This window comes from Gallus gallus, chromosome 5 (genome assembly GCF_016699485.2).
Source record: "Gallus gallus isolate bGalGal1 chromosome 5, bGalGal1.mat.broiler.GRCg7b, whole genome shotgun sequence".
NCBI classification, from domain to species: Eukaryota; Metazoa; Chordata; class Aves; order Galliformes; family Phasianidae; genus Gallus; species Gallus gallus.
The window spans coordinates 30,276,812-30,295,960 of NC_052536.1; the positions used below are offsets into that span (position 1 = coordinate 30,276,812).

General features: G+C 45.7%; 1 protein-coding gene and 1 long non-coding RNA gene across 4 annotated transcripts in view; one reads left to right on the forward strand and one right to left on the reverse strand.

Moving 5' to 3' along the window:
* SPRED1 (sprouty related EVH1 domain containing 1) overlaps positions 1 to 11,941 on the reverse strand; it is a 54,913-nt gene extending 42,972 nt beyond the window's left edge. For 2 of the 3 annotated variants that reach the window (NM_001199709.2, XM_015287345.4), the window contains exon 1: positions 11,590 to 11,941. In NM_001199709.2, the coding sequence (NP_001186638.1) occupies positions 11,590 to 11,621 (32 nt within the window). In that variant the 5' untranslated portion in view covers positions 11,622 to 11,941. Of the gene's footprint in view, positions 1 to 48; positions 10,570 to 11,589 lie in introns of those variants that run through there. The other variant, XM_046941739.1, reaches the window with a different exon arrangement.
* A 449-nt stretch (positions 11,942 to 12,390) lies between these two features.
* Positions 12,391 to 13,814, forward strand: LOC112532485. The gene is made up of 2 exons (XR_003075321.3): positions 12,391 to 12,620; positions 13,101 to 13,814. It is a non-coding gene; the product is annotated as an uncharacterized LOC112532485 (long non-coding RNA).
* Positions 13,815 to 19,149: the final 5,335 nt, after the last annotated feature.

Genomic DNA, 19,149 nt, shown 5'->3' on the forward strand with positions numbered 1-19,149 from the left:
TACCGAAGGATATATTCCAAAGAAGCAATCTCTGACAGAACTACTTACTGAGCTGTAGTAAAAACTCAATGCAGAGGAAAGCAAAAATCTTCCAAAGAACGTAACCTTCCAGTGTAAATAAAGACAATGAAATTTGCATCCTGCTGAAAATGTGGTAGAACAAAACTGATTTTCCTGGTCAAAGAAAAAAGCATAAACAACATCTTTCAATTTAACTGAAAAGACTACACTTATTGGGAATAAAATACACCTTTTGATTATATAGAAAAATAAGGGAATATATTAAAAAAAAAAATCTATCACCAAACACAGCTCAGTCCATGTATTTCTACGTTAAAATTGGGAAATGACAGTTACAGCTACTCATTTTTACAGTGGAGAAAGCATAACTGAGACAAGAAAAAAAAAATGCAGAAAACAAGAGTAAAGGCACGGAAGATGCTCCAATACCACTGAAGGCACTGACTGGAGCTGGTTTCTTTTCTGGCTGTGGCGTCCAAAATGCCATAGGCACTTCAGAAAGCAAAGATAACTATACCCAGAAGTTATCAGCAGATGAAAAACAGATTTAAGCTGTAGCAATTTACACTGTTATTTCAATCCTAATTTACATTAACAATCAAGAAAATTTTAATCTTTTTTTACATACATAACTACTTGTTTTTCCTAATGAAAGGAAAATTAGCACTGGCTGGTAACCAAGTGGTAACAAGGCTGGTAAGCTGAACACACTGATCTGCCCCAGGATGTAACCTCACAGTGAATGTTTTAGTAATGTTTACTTAAGGTACACTGCCTCCTTGCATTTTTTGTACTGTTTTATCAAATATTTACACTCGTAATTTTTTACTTTAGGCTTTGAAATAGTGAATTACTTCTTTGTATCCTGGACGCCGAAACTTGAGAATTAAGTTAAACTGACGTGAATCACAGATGTGTTATTATTACTGGAATTGCCTTTTCCTTGTTCGAGACAAGCAGTATTTCTCAACTCTGAACGGAGAAACAAAACTAACACTATCTATGAAACGCAGTTTAATGCTTAGGCAGTGGTTTGATGTGTCCTATCTGGCAATTCCTACATTTCAGCAAATAAAAGATAATCAAAAGTATAATAATTTAGACAGAATAATCTTTTACCTATATAAATGATTTAAACATCTCATTAAAATGTTTTAAGAGTTTTAACAGTACTTAGCTCCCACTCCCAAATATGCCTGTAACTGCCTTACAAACAAGCTATCTCAGAAAAGTTGGCCAAAATCACTTTGGCTCTTGAGAAGTGACACTCGTTTCTTCGTTTGTCATGCAGAAGTTAAAGAGGATCTCTCTTGCAGCTCCTCTACTGAAATAATCTCTTCCTGAAGCACATGGCAGAGATTTGGATCGTTGTTCCTTATGTGGGATGGTACATCAATCAAAGCTCATTGTTCCCTCACCCAAGTTGGGAGGAACATGAAGACCAAGCAGTAGTTAAAACTTTTACTTCCCCTTTTATCTTCAACCGTGAGGATCAAGCTCTTGCAGCACAAATATGCCAAAAAACAGAAAAGCCAATCCTGTACCTCCGAGACAAATCGTTCAGACCTAAAAACCAGCTGAAACACTAGCAGAATCAGTAAATCTCTTCCTAGTTATTCCAGAAATCTAATCTAAAGATTTTATTCAGACAAGAAGCTGCAATTCTAATTTTACTTTATGAAGAATTATTCAACAACTTCAAAAACATGGAAAAGTTTAGTTGAATTTTCTGTAATGGAGAGGTCACAATGCAGATTTTAAACATCATGTGGTGACTTCTATTTCCACTGCTGAAAGGAGGATGAACTTATAGCCCATGGGAAGCATTCTGTCTTCCTACAAAAAAAATAGATGCATGTTTTTATTTGGGTTATGTTTTTATTGTCCAGAGTGACCAAAAAACCACCAAAAAAACAAAACAGGTTGCTTGTTAACACTACCGCAATAAAGGGCAAACAAAGCCCGAGTAGAATACCCTGGTATTAAGACGTGCTAAGTGGGTAAGTCAAAATGTCTTAAAAGAGACATGCTGAAAATGCTGAAGAGATCTGGTGTCTTCTGTTTTGGAAAAGCTTTTCTGGATAAGTTGCTTAAGAATGGTAGCTCAGAAAAATGCTTTCATGCAAAAAGAAAAAAAAAACAACAACAAAGCCAAACAGATCAAAATGAAACACGCCACTTAAAGGAAGGGTCTCTTTAAAAGCCAAAGCACTTCAGAAAACAGAAAAATACGCCACTTTAAGGAGAAAATTAAACAAACAAGTAACAAAATATGTAATGCAAGAAAAGCAAACAAGCAAACCATAACCCTCGAGTTTGAAGAGGTATGGCAGAGAAGGAAAGACTTGAGGGGAAGGACCTGAAAAGCTCCTCTCCTTCAATCATCAAGCTTATGAGTTTTCTGCTTCCTAACCCAACTTATTCCAGAAGAATAAAAGTATTCTAACAGGAAATAACACTATACTGAACAACAGCAATTCATGACTTATTCTAGAATAACGACTAACGTCTTATTCTGGAATAATTTTGGCTGATAGACAGGCTCTCATGCAGATTACAACTACTAAAATGAAGAGATTGTGTTTTCTGCCTTCCTTTAGGGAAACAAACATGTACACGCTCCCCATTCATGCATGGCACAAGATACTTCAGAGGATACGGTAAGGCAACACCTTCAGCTTCCTCTGGGATCAATTCCCAGAGGTGCCCACACCCTCAGACAACCCCAAGCAGAGCCAGGCCTACCCTCAAAGCCAGACCTGGGCAGCTAGGCACTGGGGGTGCAAGCATGGCCGTGGCCCTATTTTTGCACCCCTCATAACTACTCACTTTCTACAAGTCCTCCATTACCTAACACGGGGCTGCCAACACGCACCATGCTTCCCCGTCACCATAGAAACAAAGCACGTACATGCTAAGGTGCGTATGGGGGCTCTGGGAAAGATGTTTCAAGCCAAACACAGCTCAGACAAGATATTTTGAGCCAGAACTGTTCTGCACAAACACAGCACATGAAGCTACTGCACTAGAGATCAGCTCAACACTGAGCAGTGGCTGCACACTTCCTGAAGTTTCTAGAGCCAGAAAGAAGATGAAGCAAGATTTAGTCAGGACGCTTAGAAGCCCTACTGCACTTACGTTTCAAGAAGAGCTGCAAGTACTTTGCACGAGAATGCTGAGTTCTGCGGCAGGCCTCACGCTGAGACAGGGATGAACCCTGGGCCTTCTCCACCATGCTATGTGGGGGCTGTCCCACGGCACAAACACCTGTGTGTGACAACAGCCTGACGGCACTCTGACTGATGTGCACAGGGCTGATGGCATCATGGCTTCTCTTAGCACGAGTCAGTACTGACTCAGGAGCACTAAAGCTAAAGCAAGTTCAACAGATCTATCACTGCTTCAAGTAACTTCTCAGAGAGCTTCCAAATGAGAAGGAGGGAGGAAAACAGATTAACTTTCAGATGAAGAGAATCAGACTGTCAGACCAGTACAAGAAACTCCACATAATATGACTGGAAAAAAATTGCAGCAGCATTACAAACATCTGAAATAATCCAATAGCTGAAGTTTGAAAATTTAAAGGAGTAAAACAAGCAGAAGTGCAGAAACAGACAAAAATCTAACAAGCTTTTTAGAATAGCGCTCCTTTATATTTCAGTGATAGCAGTTATGGGATTTACACCGTTATCTGGATGGAGTCCTCAATGACACAGAACCACTTGTACACGGCCAGAGGATGCAGGCCTCACTCCTGGCACAGGAGGGGCAGCAAATGAAGCAAGGAGCTGAAAACAGAGAAAATGGGTGCTTCCTAGCATTGAAGCCTTGAGAATGGAACCCAGGCAATTTGATTATGGTGCCGGCTCTGCCTCAGTATCAGAACAATCAAAATTCATACCCCTCAGCCACACAGATTAGAATTGCAGTCTCTGCTCTGAAGCTTGAAAATTCTTGAGACTGTGCAACTCTGCATTCTCTTGGCACACTCATTATATAACAGTGGAACCAGGACTCATTACAGATTTTTTTAATCTTGCAAAATTAAAGAGACAGAAAAAACACTTTTTTTTTTTTTTTTTGGTATGACATCAGCAGAGCAGATCAGAAGCCCCCACACTACACACACTACAGATGATCCCTGTAAAAAGATAGATCACTGCCCCCTGACCAGGGCACCAACATGATACTGTGAATCTACCCTGCTACAAAATCTCCAATTTGTCTTGGTCTTAAATGGAGAAAGAGAGCAGGGATTAGCAACAGGAACTAGTGCTTATAAACTTACAATTTTGGTACACGAGGACCACCACTTAGACAAAAACCACCATTTCCCATTTTAGATGTATAGGACTGAACGCTCAATCCCAAATAGTTTCTTTACACTTTTCAAAACCACGCCCCTGTTCAGGCTCAGAACGTGTCGGCCTTGATCACACATTTCACATTAAGGCAGTGTTCTGGGACATGGAGGAAGCATGGCATGTACAGGAAGAGAAACACCTGGAGCACCAGGCTTTGCAGAATGTCACCAGCAAAGAAGTTTCTAGGAAGCCATGTAAACACCCCTACATCAGAGCAGGCCCTGTGCTCCCACCTTTCACTAGAAGTATTTAATCCTTTCAAAAGGTTAAAGAGAGAAGTCACTTTTGCCCTCAAGGTTTATACCACCTCACCAAAACTCTTCTGCACAGCTTCAGGATATCAGGAGAACTTCTTTAAGAAAGGGCTGTAAAGCACTGGAATAGGCTCCCTAGGGAGATGGTTGAGTCACCACCCCTGGATGTGTTTAAAAACCATTTGGATGTGATGCTCAGGGACATGATTTAGCGGAGGGTTGTTAGGGTAGTATGGTTAGGTTGTGGTTGGACTTGATGATCTTTGAGGTCTTTTCCAACCTGAGTGATTTTATGATTCTGAAAGAAAAAAAATTGCAGGCAGGAGTCCTCACCAAGAGATCTATCTTGCCAATTCTGCCCTTAATTAGGGAAGACAGCCAGTTTCAGCTGTAGTTTTTAACAAAATGCACCCAAGTTTTCAGTATTTGTTTTATTAATGACATTCTTAATACTTCTTGTCATTACACTTGTTTATTGACAGCGTTCGACTTCACTAAAACTGAAATAAGCCAGTTTCATTTTTGCTTTGACAAACTTCTGTCAGTGTCACAACTTGTCAGGGCAAGTCAAAGAAAAAGAGCAACTGGCAACAGTTGTCAAATATTCTTGGAGAAGGCCTAGTTATTTGGTACTGTTTTTCTAGAGTTAATTTTTGAAGAGAGAAAAGAGACAGCTCGTTCCATAGACTTAAACACAGCCTGCTCTCACAAACCATTCAAGCCAATGCGGGCTCCCATGTCTGCCAGGCTTCTAAGCAGGTGAAATGTTTGACTCATGGTAGGAGCACAGATTACAGGACTTCCTCACCTCACAAAAATACCACATGCAGCAGTGGTCACATTTCTTAAGCACACTACACCTGGAGGAAAAAAAAAAATCTTTACGACCTCATCTTTAAACATGGTTTAACTGTTCTGACAGTATATGTTTGGGGAATTCTTGTAGAGCACATACTAGAAAAGTATGTTCTAATCCATACAAGTTTGGTATCACTCAGTAATGCTGAACGGAGCACACTTTCCCTGATAGCGCACACTGCCATAGCAAAACACTGAATTATTGGAGACAACAATGTGTGAGCTCCTTGCACACATAGCTGCATTTATCAGGATTACATTGGGATTTTATTTGTGCCTGCTTTATCTGGAGCAGTGGGAATTCTGGCCTGCAATTATGCGTAGCAAGTCTGCTATTATTTAATTAGAGGAACATTTATACTTAATTTTACTACTGAAAACACTCAAATGCACATTTTCTGCCCCTAAGCATATCTGAAGATTTGCTGTTTCCTTTTGAAAAAATATTTTCTTGTTGCAGAAAGAATGGTGAATATAATACAGTGAACATAAATGCATACGTATTCTCTCAGCAGACTGGTATCAGAGATACTTGCATGAGCATTATGAAAAAGATAAACTGGAAAAGATGTGAGAACAAATGCACATAACATGCTTGTTTGGCTCTTCAACACAAACGAGTGCTGCTCAAAACTACCACAGCCTTGGAGACTGAGCTCTATTACAGACACTACTCAATGAGCAGGAGAGACAGCACGTTTATTACCCTGGTACCTACCATATACCACAAAATACGTTACCCTATATGATGCAACACTGCATCTTGTACGAAAAACCTATGTGGAACAGTATCAGTCAAGAGAATTCATGGAATCATACTTCAACCATGAGTTGAATACCTCTTCTCTGATCTAATGTAGGAAAAGTTTAACAAGAATATAGATTGCCTTAAGTCTAGAAATATTTATTAATACGGCATACATAAAAAAGCACCCGGTTCCCTCCTTAAATAAGACGCAGTGATGAAAACTATTTCTGCTGAAAAGCCAAGACCTCTAACAAGGTGTCAGGACATAAGAAAAAACGTGGCAAACACAGTACAAATATCTCAAATTAAAACTCAATGCCTTTATACAATCACCAGTAACGAAACAAATACTTTGCCACCAGAAGTGCTTTCAGATAAAGTAATGATTATTTTGAACTGGGAAAAAAAAAATTAAAAAAAAGAAAAAAAAAAGGAGAAGGTTTTGAGGAACCATGGTGAATCCATGCAATTTTTGTTTGCAACCACTTCCAGCGGTACGGTAGCTGTGCGAGCTTTGCTATTTAAAATTTGTTTGCTTAAATGCTGAACATGAGAACAGAGAGGAAACAGCCAAAGATGGTTCATTTTGTAAACACCCATAAAGAAACCGGGAACCTCAGCAACATGGCAACTGCCAGCAAGCTCTCCAAGTCCTTGAAGGAAACTGCAACCGGTTCAATCGGGAAAGAATAGTAAGAGGGAGAAAGCATATGTTTCAGCATCAAAGCAACGAGGTTTCAGACAGCAGGGCAGATGCTGTACCACAGGGTTGAGTTTTGATTTTGTTTTTGAATCAAAGCAGTGAAAACCAAAACCGACAAAGTATTTCCCGTGTCTCCCTTTTCAACTCACAGCAACGTTCTCAACAGCTTTTTGTTTCTGCTGTTCGCTGTATCCCATCAAGTCATCACCAACGCATATGATTTTTTTCCAAATACTCACAAGACAGGCTAAATAACAAATATAAAAAGTTAGCCTAAGAACACCAGGAATGCCCTCAGCTTTAATCCTGTGACTTCTGATCCTGTCAAGATATATTCCTTTCAAGAAAGCTCTTTACTTCTGAAGCACGCACTGATGTCGTCACTGCCTTTTTAACAGTTCAAGCACATCAGATTTTAAACAAACAGGGGAAAAAAAAAAATGTCCTTTTTAAATTCAAATGTTAACGCTGGCTCCAGTTATACTGAAACAGCCAAAAGGTATTTTTCTGCAGTAGTACAGTACTCAAGAAACGTTGTTAAGGTGAACCTTTTAAAAAAAGAAAAAAAACATTACTGACTTGAAGATTATGTAATATGTAAATTCAGTTTCACCTTCAGAATAGTACAGCGTAGCACAGAGCCCAGGAGACAGCAAGAAGCCGTTCACAGAACTGGAAAAGCCTCCCTGGGACTCTAAACACAGAGCCATTGCCTCAGTCTACAGCTGAATTGTAATGATTCCATCATAATTAATTAATTGACTGCTTTCAAAACAAATTACCCCCCCTTAAGAAAAAAAACAATGCAAATTCCTTACATAAAGGGAAGAAAATTTCTGAAGCTTATGCTCGTCCTCAATAGCAGAAGTAAAATCAGCCTCCTGAAACGTGTTAAAATCCTCCCAGAACTACTGAAAACAAACTAGTTGGCTTCGCTTTCTCAGATAGGATCTCATATTCACTGTCCAGCATTTGGACTTCGACTGTAAGAAATTCTGAAGCCCCCATGAAGCAGTATCCTCATTAATATTCAGGGAAGATATATGAATATAGCAAATACTGTGTTTTAAAAAACGTAGTTCACCTTTGCTTTCAAATCAACAGCACCCGAGGCTGTTTAGTCCGTCACAACCTAGAAATGGTTAAGTGCACAGCTCTAACTTAGACTCGGTGCTTCTTTAATTTATAATCTCCTAAGTCAAATTACCTAGGAAAATGACCACAAGAATGCCTGTGCTGGTGGAGCAAAACAGTATGACAGCCTGAATCTGTAAAAGTGCCCTCAAAATATAAATCCAGAGCAGTGCCATTCCCTCAAAGAGAAAGGGGCCACCTGCAACACAGAGGAAAGTAAACAAGCAGGGAAGCAGCGATCCCGCTTCTCAATAGAGCAACTCAGACTCCATCTTAATCCTGTCATCATTCATCCCCGCTCAACAGGCACTACATAACGCAGCACTTCTTCTGTTGGGTAACAACACTGAAACTCAGAAGCATTTCCAGACAGCACTAAAATCTGCCATCAGATCGGGAATTCTGTACAGTGCTTGCTGACCTGCATGCTCTGACATTATTATGTTAAGTTGCATGAACAGCAGATTGACCCACGAGGCCACACGTCCCACTAATTCCTTCATTTGAAAACTAAGAGCATTCGTGAGCGCTGCATTGTGTTCTCACTGACCACACAACAGCACCGAGAGGAAAAAGAAGTAATACAGAAACGGATCTGGAAAGGTACAGAAATACCCTCATTTAACTAATGTCTAACTGACAAATGCAGTGAAATCTTTACAAGAGCAGTCAAAAAATCACTACAAAAAAAAAATCCAGCTGTGGCAGTCAGGATTTTAGAAGGCTGCCTGACACGTGCTCATGACTGACGGGAAACCTAATAGTCCTTAATGCAGCTTTTTAATTAATCTTCTGCACCACACGTTACAGTTTAAAAGAATTTAATATTATTGACTCCAGGCACCACAAACCTTTATGTCGTACTCCATAAAATGAAGCTTTGTAAACACAGCATAATGCTCAATTACTGGGATATTGCTGGTAGCCATGATGACACCAAAAACGCTGCCAAGTACCCGTATTCGCCCTTACATGCAGTGAGGTTTGTTAATGAATTCAAGGCCATTGATGATATCAATTAGAATAAAATTAAGTGCAGATCGTCTAATATACGATGTACTTCAGCGTGTAGATCTGCCCTATTTTCACAAATGATTTCGAATCTCAATCCTGTTTCCCAGTCATTCACAGCAGCACTCCAGTGCTGTGTGCACAATCAGCAGAGAGGAACGACTCCGGCCCTGCCAGAGCTGCTGTCAGAACTGCAAATGAGGGAAATATATATACGTACGTATTTCAACCCCCCCCCCAAGTTAGAATGCTTGTGACATTCTAGGAAGTAAAAATATCCACTGTGCGAGAAAAAGCACTGCTGCTGCTAACGTATCGTTAGGTTATGTGCGTTGAGCTGCAAGCAACGCCAAATGAACTCGGACTGAACGTTACATGAGGGCTCGCTCCTCTTATTCCAAGTAACACTCAGTAAGCCTTCCGGTATTCTCCCACTTCCACCAGCGACAGAGCCTCCTCCACCCCACAAGTGGATAATTAAGGATCACCTCCGTGTAATTTGTCGAGGTAATGAAACGGTGTATGCACGAACAACGAGCAGCTCCATTTTAGCACTGGCAACCGCAGAGCAGTCGCACCGAACAGTCACGGTGGCTGCTTCAGTAGTCCTGCATCGCTGCATTTCAGTCCTCTTTCCCCCCCCCCCCTCCTTTTGTAAGGAAGATTTCGAAATATTTAAAACCAAAGTTAGCATTTCGACCTTGCAACAGCCGACGCCGCGTTAGAACGTTTCTGTTATTGTGGTACCTCGGAGGTGATAGGCGCAGGCTGAGCAGAAGCGCTGCCGCCCGCACTGCCATACACCCCCCGAGCGGCGGCCCGCGCCGATCCGCAGTGCCGGTACGGCCCGCCTGGCCGGGGCTCCCAGCGCCACTGCGACGGCCGCTCGCCTTCCCCTGCCCGCCGGCACCGCGCAGATACGAGCGTCGGTCAGCAACGAGCACCGAGAAGCGATTAAGGCACCGCTTGGAAAACGCGTTCGCACGAGTGGATTCGATCTCCGTTATTTTATTTTTGAGCCAACGTTTTCGGCAGGGGGAAACACGCTGACGTTTTCTGAATAAACCCTTCCGTGCCGCGATGTGCGCCTGTGCCGCGAGAGGCATTTTCTGAACCAACGCCGCTTCGTATGAACGAACCGAGCACGAACCTCAGCTCAACCCCGGCCCGGCGGCGGCCCCCTCCGTACCCGCGGCCGGGGGCCGCCCCGCCCCGCCCAGACCCCCGCGCCGTCGCCGCGCCCGTCCCGCGGGCCGCCCGGCAGCGCGCGGCGTGCAGGCACCGCGCCTGAATGGACGGCCAGGTACTTTATGAATGGAGCGATCACGTGCTCCCAGCACCTCCCCGGCTGATATTTCCCACATAACCGTGTCAACAAGCGCGGCACCGCACGGCGACGCGCGGCTCCCGAGCGGCCCCGGCCGCAGCCTGCCCGCGGGCCCTCTCCGCCGCGCCCCGCACCCGGCCCCGCGCGCCCCGAGGGGCGGACGGCCGCGAAGCCGGCGGGCCCGGCCGGCAGGTCGGATGGCGTTGTTTTTTTTATGAATGGAGATTGTGGTATGCAAATGAGAGCGATTCACAAAAAAAGAAAACATGGCGGCGGCTCCGACTCCAGCCCCGGCCCCGCTGACACCGCAGCGCCGCGGCCCGCCCCGGCCCCGCTCCCGGCCCGGCCCCCGCGGCTCGGCGGGGCGCCGCGGGCCCGGGCCGCGCGGCTCCGCGCCGGGCAGCGCTGCGGGGCGGCTCCCGCGCTCTCCTGCCCGGGTGGCAGCTGCGCCCCGCAGCTCCCCGACGACCCGCGGCGCCCAGCGGTGCCCGCACGGCCCAGGGGGGGGTGGCAGCGGCCGAGCGCGGGGCCGTCGGCCCGAAGCTCCGCGGGCACCCGAACTTTCTTGCGATAAAAGAAGTTTCAGAACGCCCCGCGATTGCGTTTCACCGCCCTGAGGGACTCCCGTGTTCTCTGCCCTACGTTCGTCCCCTCTTCCTGCCCCAAAGATTCGTCTTTCTTTTTTTTTATTAGTAGTATTTTTTAAGACGTTACATGCGCTGGGCTGCAGCCGCACGTCCACGCATTCTGCTCTAGGTCTCCTCCAACCCCGACACGTTCAAAACACTGAGATCCCTGAGCTGCCCCCTGCCTCTCTTAAAAAAAGAAAGAAGTCCCAAGTCCTCATTTAAAAAAAAAAAAAAAAAAAAAGACAGAAAAAAAAAAGGAAGGGAAAAAAAAGGGAAAAAAAAAAAAAAAAAAAGGAAAGAAGAAAAAGCAGGGCTCCGGGGCAGGTTTAAGCCGTATTTACACGGACTGACTCATCCAATTAACATTCAGGAGCAGTTTCCTGCAGGATGGAGCTCCCACACGCCCGTTTCCATGCGGAACGCCGCCGAGCGCCGCGCTCCGCAGCCCGGCCCGGCCCCGCCGCCAAGGGGCGACACCGCCACGGCCCCGCGCACCGACCCGCGCCCCCGTCCGCGCACACGCACACGCGCGGGGCTTACTCGGTGTTAGCAGCCGCCGTCTCCTCGCTCATTTTCCCCTCACCGTGATCCGAGGCGGAGCAGCAGCAGCGGGGCGGCCGGGGCGCAGCCAGAACTCACCAGAAACTTCACCATTGTTCCCCCCCGCCCGCCCCCAGCCGCAGCCGGGCCGGAGCGGTCCGGGTCTCGCAAAAGCACGAAGCCGCCGTATCCGTGCGGATGGCGGTGACGGCGATGCAGCGCTGGCGCGGCGCTCCGCTCTCTCTCCCGCAGTTACTGGGGAGCGGCGCGGCGGCGCCCAGGCACAGCTCCCCGCCGCCAGGCGCAGCGCCGCGCCGTCCTCCCGCCGCCGCTCATCGCTCGCCGCGCTGCCGCCCTCCTCCTCCTCCTCCTCCTCCTCCCGCCCTCTCTTCTCCGCCGGATTCCTGCAGACGGCCGCGGCCCGGCGACGGGGGGAGGGGAAGGGGGGCCGGTGCTGAGGAGGAGGCTGGCGGCGGGGGGGTTGGGAGGGCGGCGTTTTAAGGCGGCCGGGGGGGGGGGGGGGGGGAGGGCCGGCAGCGAGGGGCTGCGTCACGGCGGTGCGGTGCGGGGAGGGGGTGCGGCAGGGAGAGCCCCCGACCCGCGGAGGGCTGCGGGAAGTTGGGCGCTGCGCTCCTCGCTCCGCCGCCCCCTCACAGGAAAACTGGGCGGAAGCGTCGGCTTCGGGCTCCTTCCGCCGCCACTGCGCGATCCAAAATAACCGCAGGGGAGCGGGGCGGAGGGAAGCGGGCGGCCCCCCCGCACACTCCTCCCTTACACCCCTCCCGCTGCCCGGCCGGGCTCGGCGCTCTCCCCGAGCCCCGCGGCCGCTCGGCGCTCCCAAAGTAGTTCTCGCGGCGCTGCCTCACGCCATTCCCGGGAGCCGCCGCGGAGGGATACGCGTCGTATCGCCGTGCGCTGAGTGGGGCGCCGCGCGGGCCCGGGCCGGCGGGGCTGATGGGTACCCCGAGCGGGGGCCCCCGCCGGGATCCCCCTACGCCGAGCCCGCGGGATAGAGGCTCGAAGCGGGGCAGGTAAGAGCGGGGGAGCGGCGCGGTTGGGGCTGACAGTGCGCATCCGCTACTTCGGAGGCACTTCTCCCAACTCCAGCCCCGTTCCGTTTTTCCTGGAACCGCTCATTCCCTCCCCGCTGCCGCACAGCAGCGATGAGCTGTCCCCTTCCTGTGCGGAAACGCAGCGGTTCCCACGCGGCCGTCCGCGGGCTGCTGCCCCCGAGGGGTGGGGAGGCGGGGGGAGCGCCCGGGGCACCGCCGGCAGCGGGGCGGGGAGCGCAGCCCTGCCGGGGCCGGAGGGGCGGTTCGTTGGAATGATGTCTAGAGACTTTTCCGGACGAGAAAAAGCTGAAGTGAAGAGAAAGTTCCCGTCAGGTTTTTTTGGGGGGGGAATTCTTTTTGGAGGGGAATTCTTTTTGGAGGGGAGGTTCATAGAAATTAAAGCATTTTAAATAGAACTCATTTCATGCATATGTATGTCTATATAATCTTGTCTTCCAGGCAAAAGAAAGCATGGGTGGTTTCTGTTCACTGTAACGTTCCTGTTCCAAACTCCAAAGGGGCTCTGCCATCAGCGTGATGGAGCAATCATAGCAAGCTGCTGTCACGCCGCTCTGCTCAGTGGCCCACGTGGCACGTGTTTGCACGCATCCCAAACGTGCCATGTGATGCTCTCTTCCTTATCAGGGCAGCTTTTGGAGGAAATTTGCTAATTGTTTAGTAAAAACATTTTTTTTCCTAAAATGGTACAGTCAAAAATGGATCGGTTATTCATGGCACAATCTCATCTGAATACTAAAAATATACCAGAAACCTAGTTTTGCACGATATTACAATTCTCAGTGATTCAAATGTGTGATTTGAATATAGGAACTTCTCTCCTGCCCCCTAAAAATGTGTTTTGAAACTCAGCTGTGGGGACATCATGTTACTCTACCTAGCAGCAAGAATTCTTTTCGAGTACTTTCTGCCTTGTGATGGGCAGATAATGGCCTGTACAGGAGCGCTCGGGAATCAACTCTGTTTGTCATACAGCTCTATTCAGACACCTCTGAAAAAAGAGACATGATGATAACAAAAAGATGGAGAAATCTGCTGCATTTTTTAAAATTCCTTAAATATATTTATTGTAATAACACTTGTCACCATGACGATTCAATAAAAGGAACTCGTTTGTAATCTAGCACAAATAATGAAAGCTTTTAAGAATGTCTACATTAAGAGTAGAGTATGTATTCATTTATGAACTGAAAATGTGATATTAACCGCATGACTTTCGGGGATCTGCATGGAGGAGGTAAGTAGAGAAGAGCTCACTGCTTCTTTACCTCTTGTAGGTCTTCAGCTTCTGCACACGATCTCATGGCTCTGTACACATAGTAGAGGTCTTAAAAGCAGTTTCTGTCTCTATCTGAATGTCACAAAGAAGACAGAAAACCTGTTGCTTTATGTCTTGAATCAGAAATCCTCTTTGTCTCTGCTGAAATTGGGAAGATAAAAGAACACCGATGTGGAGTGGCGTTTTGCTGGGCAGCAGTCGGTTTCAGAGCCTACTCGTTTTGTGTTTTGAAGCAGAAAATCAGGTGTTTCATTGTCAGTGGCTCATTTGAAAAGTATGTCTGAGCCCCGCCCATGCAAACAGGGCAGAAGCAGACCAGGCACAGGTGACACAATCCAGAAACCTCAGACAAACTGCCACTTCATGTCGTAAGTGCCACATGCTCTGAGACTTTTCTTCCTTCAAGAGTCACACAAAGTCAAACAGGTAGACATACATTCTGTGACTGCAGTTGGTCGTTACAGACTTGACTGTTTAGAAGTTATGAATGGAAATTGAGCCCTATATGCTCAAGAAAAGATCTTTAGTTGCACCTTACAAGAACTAATTTATACCTCAAAGCCATTGCTCTGCTTTGACATTTTGACAGCTGTGGGCCTTGGACCTGCAAATATTCTCTGGCCCTGGTTCTAGAGACACTTTTAAATGAGAAATGTCAAGTTCATCAGCTCTTATCCTTAAAAATGTGTGGTTAACAGGAGTACTTACGATGAGGCAGCAGTCCAGTCTGTATTGGAAAATACGTTTACTAAGCAGATCTGAAGTATGTCTCTTATGCTACTGCTGAACAAAGGACCAGTGTACGTTCTGTCCAGGGTGCTTATTTACCGTTCCTTGAAACGGTTGCACTTGTGTCTGTGACATCTCTAATGGAACAGATGGTCAGCAGTGCTTGTGCCACGTAGTGGACCACAAATCTGTGGCAGAAGAATTATATATAGAGGATGTATTACAAGGGTTAAGTTGCATAATTCTGATCGGCATGGCATTCACATCTTAAAATCCATAATAGGATCAGTGGCAGTAATGCTATCTAGATCAGTCGGTCATTGCAGAACTTAAATGACCAATTCTTACTTAAAGTTTTAACTCCTACGTGTAAAAGTTTTGAAATCTGCCTCTACAAAACACAGTGATAGTTGCACTCACATCTAGATGCTAATGATGAGCTTACAAAAAACTGAAGTAGTATAGACATTCTGCCATTTTGAAGTAAATGGTAACACGTCATTAGGAAATCTTTTCTGTGAGAGTTTCAGTTCAGAATCAGAGTGTGAGTTAAACGCTGGGTGGTTTAATGTCCTAATAAGGATTTAACGAAACTGAGCTGATTTAGTTTATAACAGTATTTCAGCAAAGTCAGATGCTGTTAAATTCTCATCAGGAATGTTGTTACTGCATAGAGGATAAAATGGTGTTTTTCTGGGAGACCAACTTTCTATACGACCTGATAGCGATAGGACAAAGGGGAATGGCTTCAAACTAAAAGAGAGGAAATTTAGGTTAAATATTAGGTGGAAATTCTCTAGTCAGAGGGCCGTGAGGCACTGAGGCACAGGCTGCCCAGAGAGGCTGTGGATGCCCCATCCCTGGAGGCATTCAAGGCCAGGTTGGATGGGGCGCTGGGCAGCCTAAGCTGGTGGGTGGCAGCCCTGCCCAAGGCAGGGGGGTGGAACTGGGTGGGCTTTTAGGTCCCTTCCAACCCAAGTCATTCTGTGGTTCTATGATACTTGATCCAACTGTCTCCAAGATGTTTTCTAGCAAGATGCAAAACTACATTAGAATAAAATCTATAAATTTTAGTGTAGATGGCTCTAGCTCAACAGAATATCAGCATTTCATAAATTACACTAGTTATAGGCTGTGCTAGCTATAGATCTGTATGCTGAGCAGTGAACCGCACAGGGGAATGCATTCAGGCTAAAGCAAGAGTAGGAAATAAGAACTGATTGGCCCTTCGTGAGGTGCAGTTAAACACAGAGTGGGTAAACACCCAACATTGCCTGAGGGAAGGGATAGCACAGAGGGGGATGAGAAAAGAATGGTAGTGCATAACTGCTTTTGTTGGGACTAATTTGTGCTGGCCTGAAGCATAGCCCTTGTGTGTGTCAAATGAGTGAAATTGGGGCCTCAGGACTGTGCTGTTGATAGCAACACAGCAGCTGAATGCTGCAGTCAGGATCAAGTGGGATAAAAATAAGAAATGCTTCCTTGCTTAGAGGAAGAAATTAGAAAATACAATGAAGAGCACATTTCACTTTCAGTTGAGGATGCATGTTTCCCATTTCTGTTTACACATGAGCAGCAGCACTTAGTTCCAAGTCACTCTTTGAGGCAAAGGTAAAGGCAGAGAGAAAATGGCTCTCTTGTACAAGGGCTGATAGGAGTGCTTCTTTCCGCTATAGATGCTTTCCTTTTGGTGTGTTTCTGTGTAGCCTGTGATCGTGACTGCAATGCATGCAGGAGAGCCCCTCGCACCTGTCTAGGAGCTCCCTGATGTGCTGTCACTCACAGCTGGGGCTTCTGGGGCTTCCCTGGCTCCCTGCTGCTGTCCAGCTGGGAGGAGCACATCTGGCCTTGCCAAGTACCAGAGCCTGTGGAATATCGGAGTCATCTTCTGGAGATGCTTTTCTCTCTCCATTGACTCCATAGAAAGCCTAAGGCAAGCATATTTCTAGTTTAGATTATTTGGCAGGTTAAAATTAAGAGGAGGAGAATTCAGGCCAGAAGACTTTTGGCCTCTCAGAGCACACTCCAAAGCTGTGGGAAGGTCGAGTATGCTAAAGGAGAGCACAGATGGATGAATATCATCTTCCATCCTCCCCCATCTCCCTCTTCTTTTCCCACAGTGATTTCTGGCCAAGACGGGTGATTCGAAGTCTGGAGTGGTGGATTTATGGAGTAGGACATTATTTTATTGTTTCTCAAGTCTACCAGCACTGGATGCATTCTTGTCACTACCTAGGCTAAGCCCCAATGTCTATATTATATATATATATATATATATATATAAAATGCACACATACACAACATGTGGCAAATGGGACAACTCCCAGAGCTCTACAGTTTCAACCCTTTCCTTTGAAACTAGGAAAAATATTGCAAAAATTAGGAAAATAAAGGAAGAAAACAGACAATCTAAGTATACTGAAAACTACTGCAGTTTTTTTTTTTTATTATCAATGGTTGTATTACAAAGTAAATATTCTGTGAAGAACACACACATCTTATTCAGAATTTCATTTCAAACTTAATAGAATGTTTCATATATTTCTTTTTGGCTTTTTTTGGACCATTATTACTAATACTCACCCAGAAAATCAGGTCTGAAGACCCTCAGAAGGGAAAGTCCCAAACATATTCTAAAATTAAAGCAGGGCCTGCTGGATAGCAGCTAGGGACAGATCCACTGCGGTCATTTCAGTTTCTATAAAATAGGAAACAGAGGCAGATTTCTGCTCCACGCGCAGCAGTGTGCCGTCTGGGGGAAGCTGTGGTGTGATGCTGGGTGCAGACTGCACACTCAGCACTCCTGATCCTTTCCCAGGCCCACACTCCTGTGTTGCGCAGCCACCAGCAGTCTGTGTGCAAACAGCACAGCACGATGGAACGAGGGCCTGCGATGTGGTGGAAGGTCTTTCAGCCCAGACACCATGGTCAATTGTACATATACCTTTAATTCATTTCAGTGCACAGCTGGGAGGTTAGTTTAAACCACCCACCATCCAAGGGAGTTAGTGCAAACCTGTTTCTTTTTAAGCAAAATGGGCAGAGAGCATTTACACAGCTGCTCAGCATGTTCAGCCATGAGGAAGGAGCTTCCTCAATCTCTCAGCTTCCAAGGGAGGACAATACTTACCCCACCCTCATTTCTCTCACTTCTCAGTATGCGATAGGACATGCCCACTCTATTTTTAAAGGTGTCTCAGAGATTCAAACAGGTACATACCTGTGAAAGAGTGCTTTCTTTCAAGCTTTTCCTTTCCAGTGCTTCCAAAGAGAGACCCAGAAACAGATGTGCAAGGTCTGAAAGGAATGATAACTCAAGCATAAGTGAATGCCATAGGTGTTGTTCACTTCAGAAAACACACCACACGATGCCAGCCCTGCAAAGAGAACATTTGCTTTGTACCACCCCACCACCTGATAACTTTAGGATCTCCTTCCACCGTGCTCCTAGCTGCCATTTAAATGACATCTTTTTATTTAAAGAACCTTAAAACTTGAAGCTTTCTGCGTGGGACTTGTTTCTTTTAGTTTCTCCTGGCTTGTGCTGCAGAGCAGTATAGCAACCGAGCTGCACGTGTCATTATTCCTAGGACCCACATAGAACTGTGCTAAATTAACTAATGGCATGATTATAACATCAAATAAACTCAATTAAATTGTTACGAATGCATGCTGCCTCTTGTGGAAAGGCTTTAACTTAGGGAGGAGACTTGGAATTTAAAACAGGATATAATTTAAAAATCAAGCACTCACCACAGAAGAGTTTTGTATTCATACTGGATGTTTCAGTTCCTCCCTATTTACAATGAAGCAAATCAATCCTTCTATGGAAAAAAATAAATCTCTTGCTTTTCTTAAGTAATAGAGATTATGACTGTTATCTTTGAATTGTATATTACTTCAGATCTGGGCTACCATTGATCCCAATTGTCTGAGAGATTGTTCTTTTTCCTGAGATGATTTTGAAGGAAAATGTCCTCTGGCTTACTTCCCCAGTTCAAGCTCAGCCTGTGTAAGAACTCACCACTGTGAAATGGCAACAGTTGGACAAGCCTGGATCTCCGGTTAGTGGCTGACTGAGAGCAGACATCCAGCGTTGAGATGGCTGAATGAGCCTTTGCAAGCGCTTTCTATAATTTAAAGAATGATCAGCCTAGCAAATTGGTACAATTCTTTCAGCTCACTCAGATCCTGAACTGTTCCAACGTCTCTGAGCTGAGACATAACACAAGGTCCTGATTAGTAGTGTTTATTAAAAGCCCCGTGGCACTTTCTGCCCAGGCTGCCTATAGATGGGTAATCACATCCACAGTTACATAATGAAGATAAACATTTTGCGGCATTATAAACTCTCCTGCTGTGAAGCATAAGCCACCCACGGGCTGCCTGATTTTAGGAAGAACCCTCTCTATTACATAAGTGTTCAATATGGGGGTTTCTTGCACCTGCCTCTGAAGCATCTGGTACTTGTCACCTTCACCA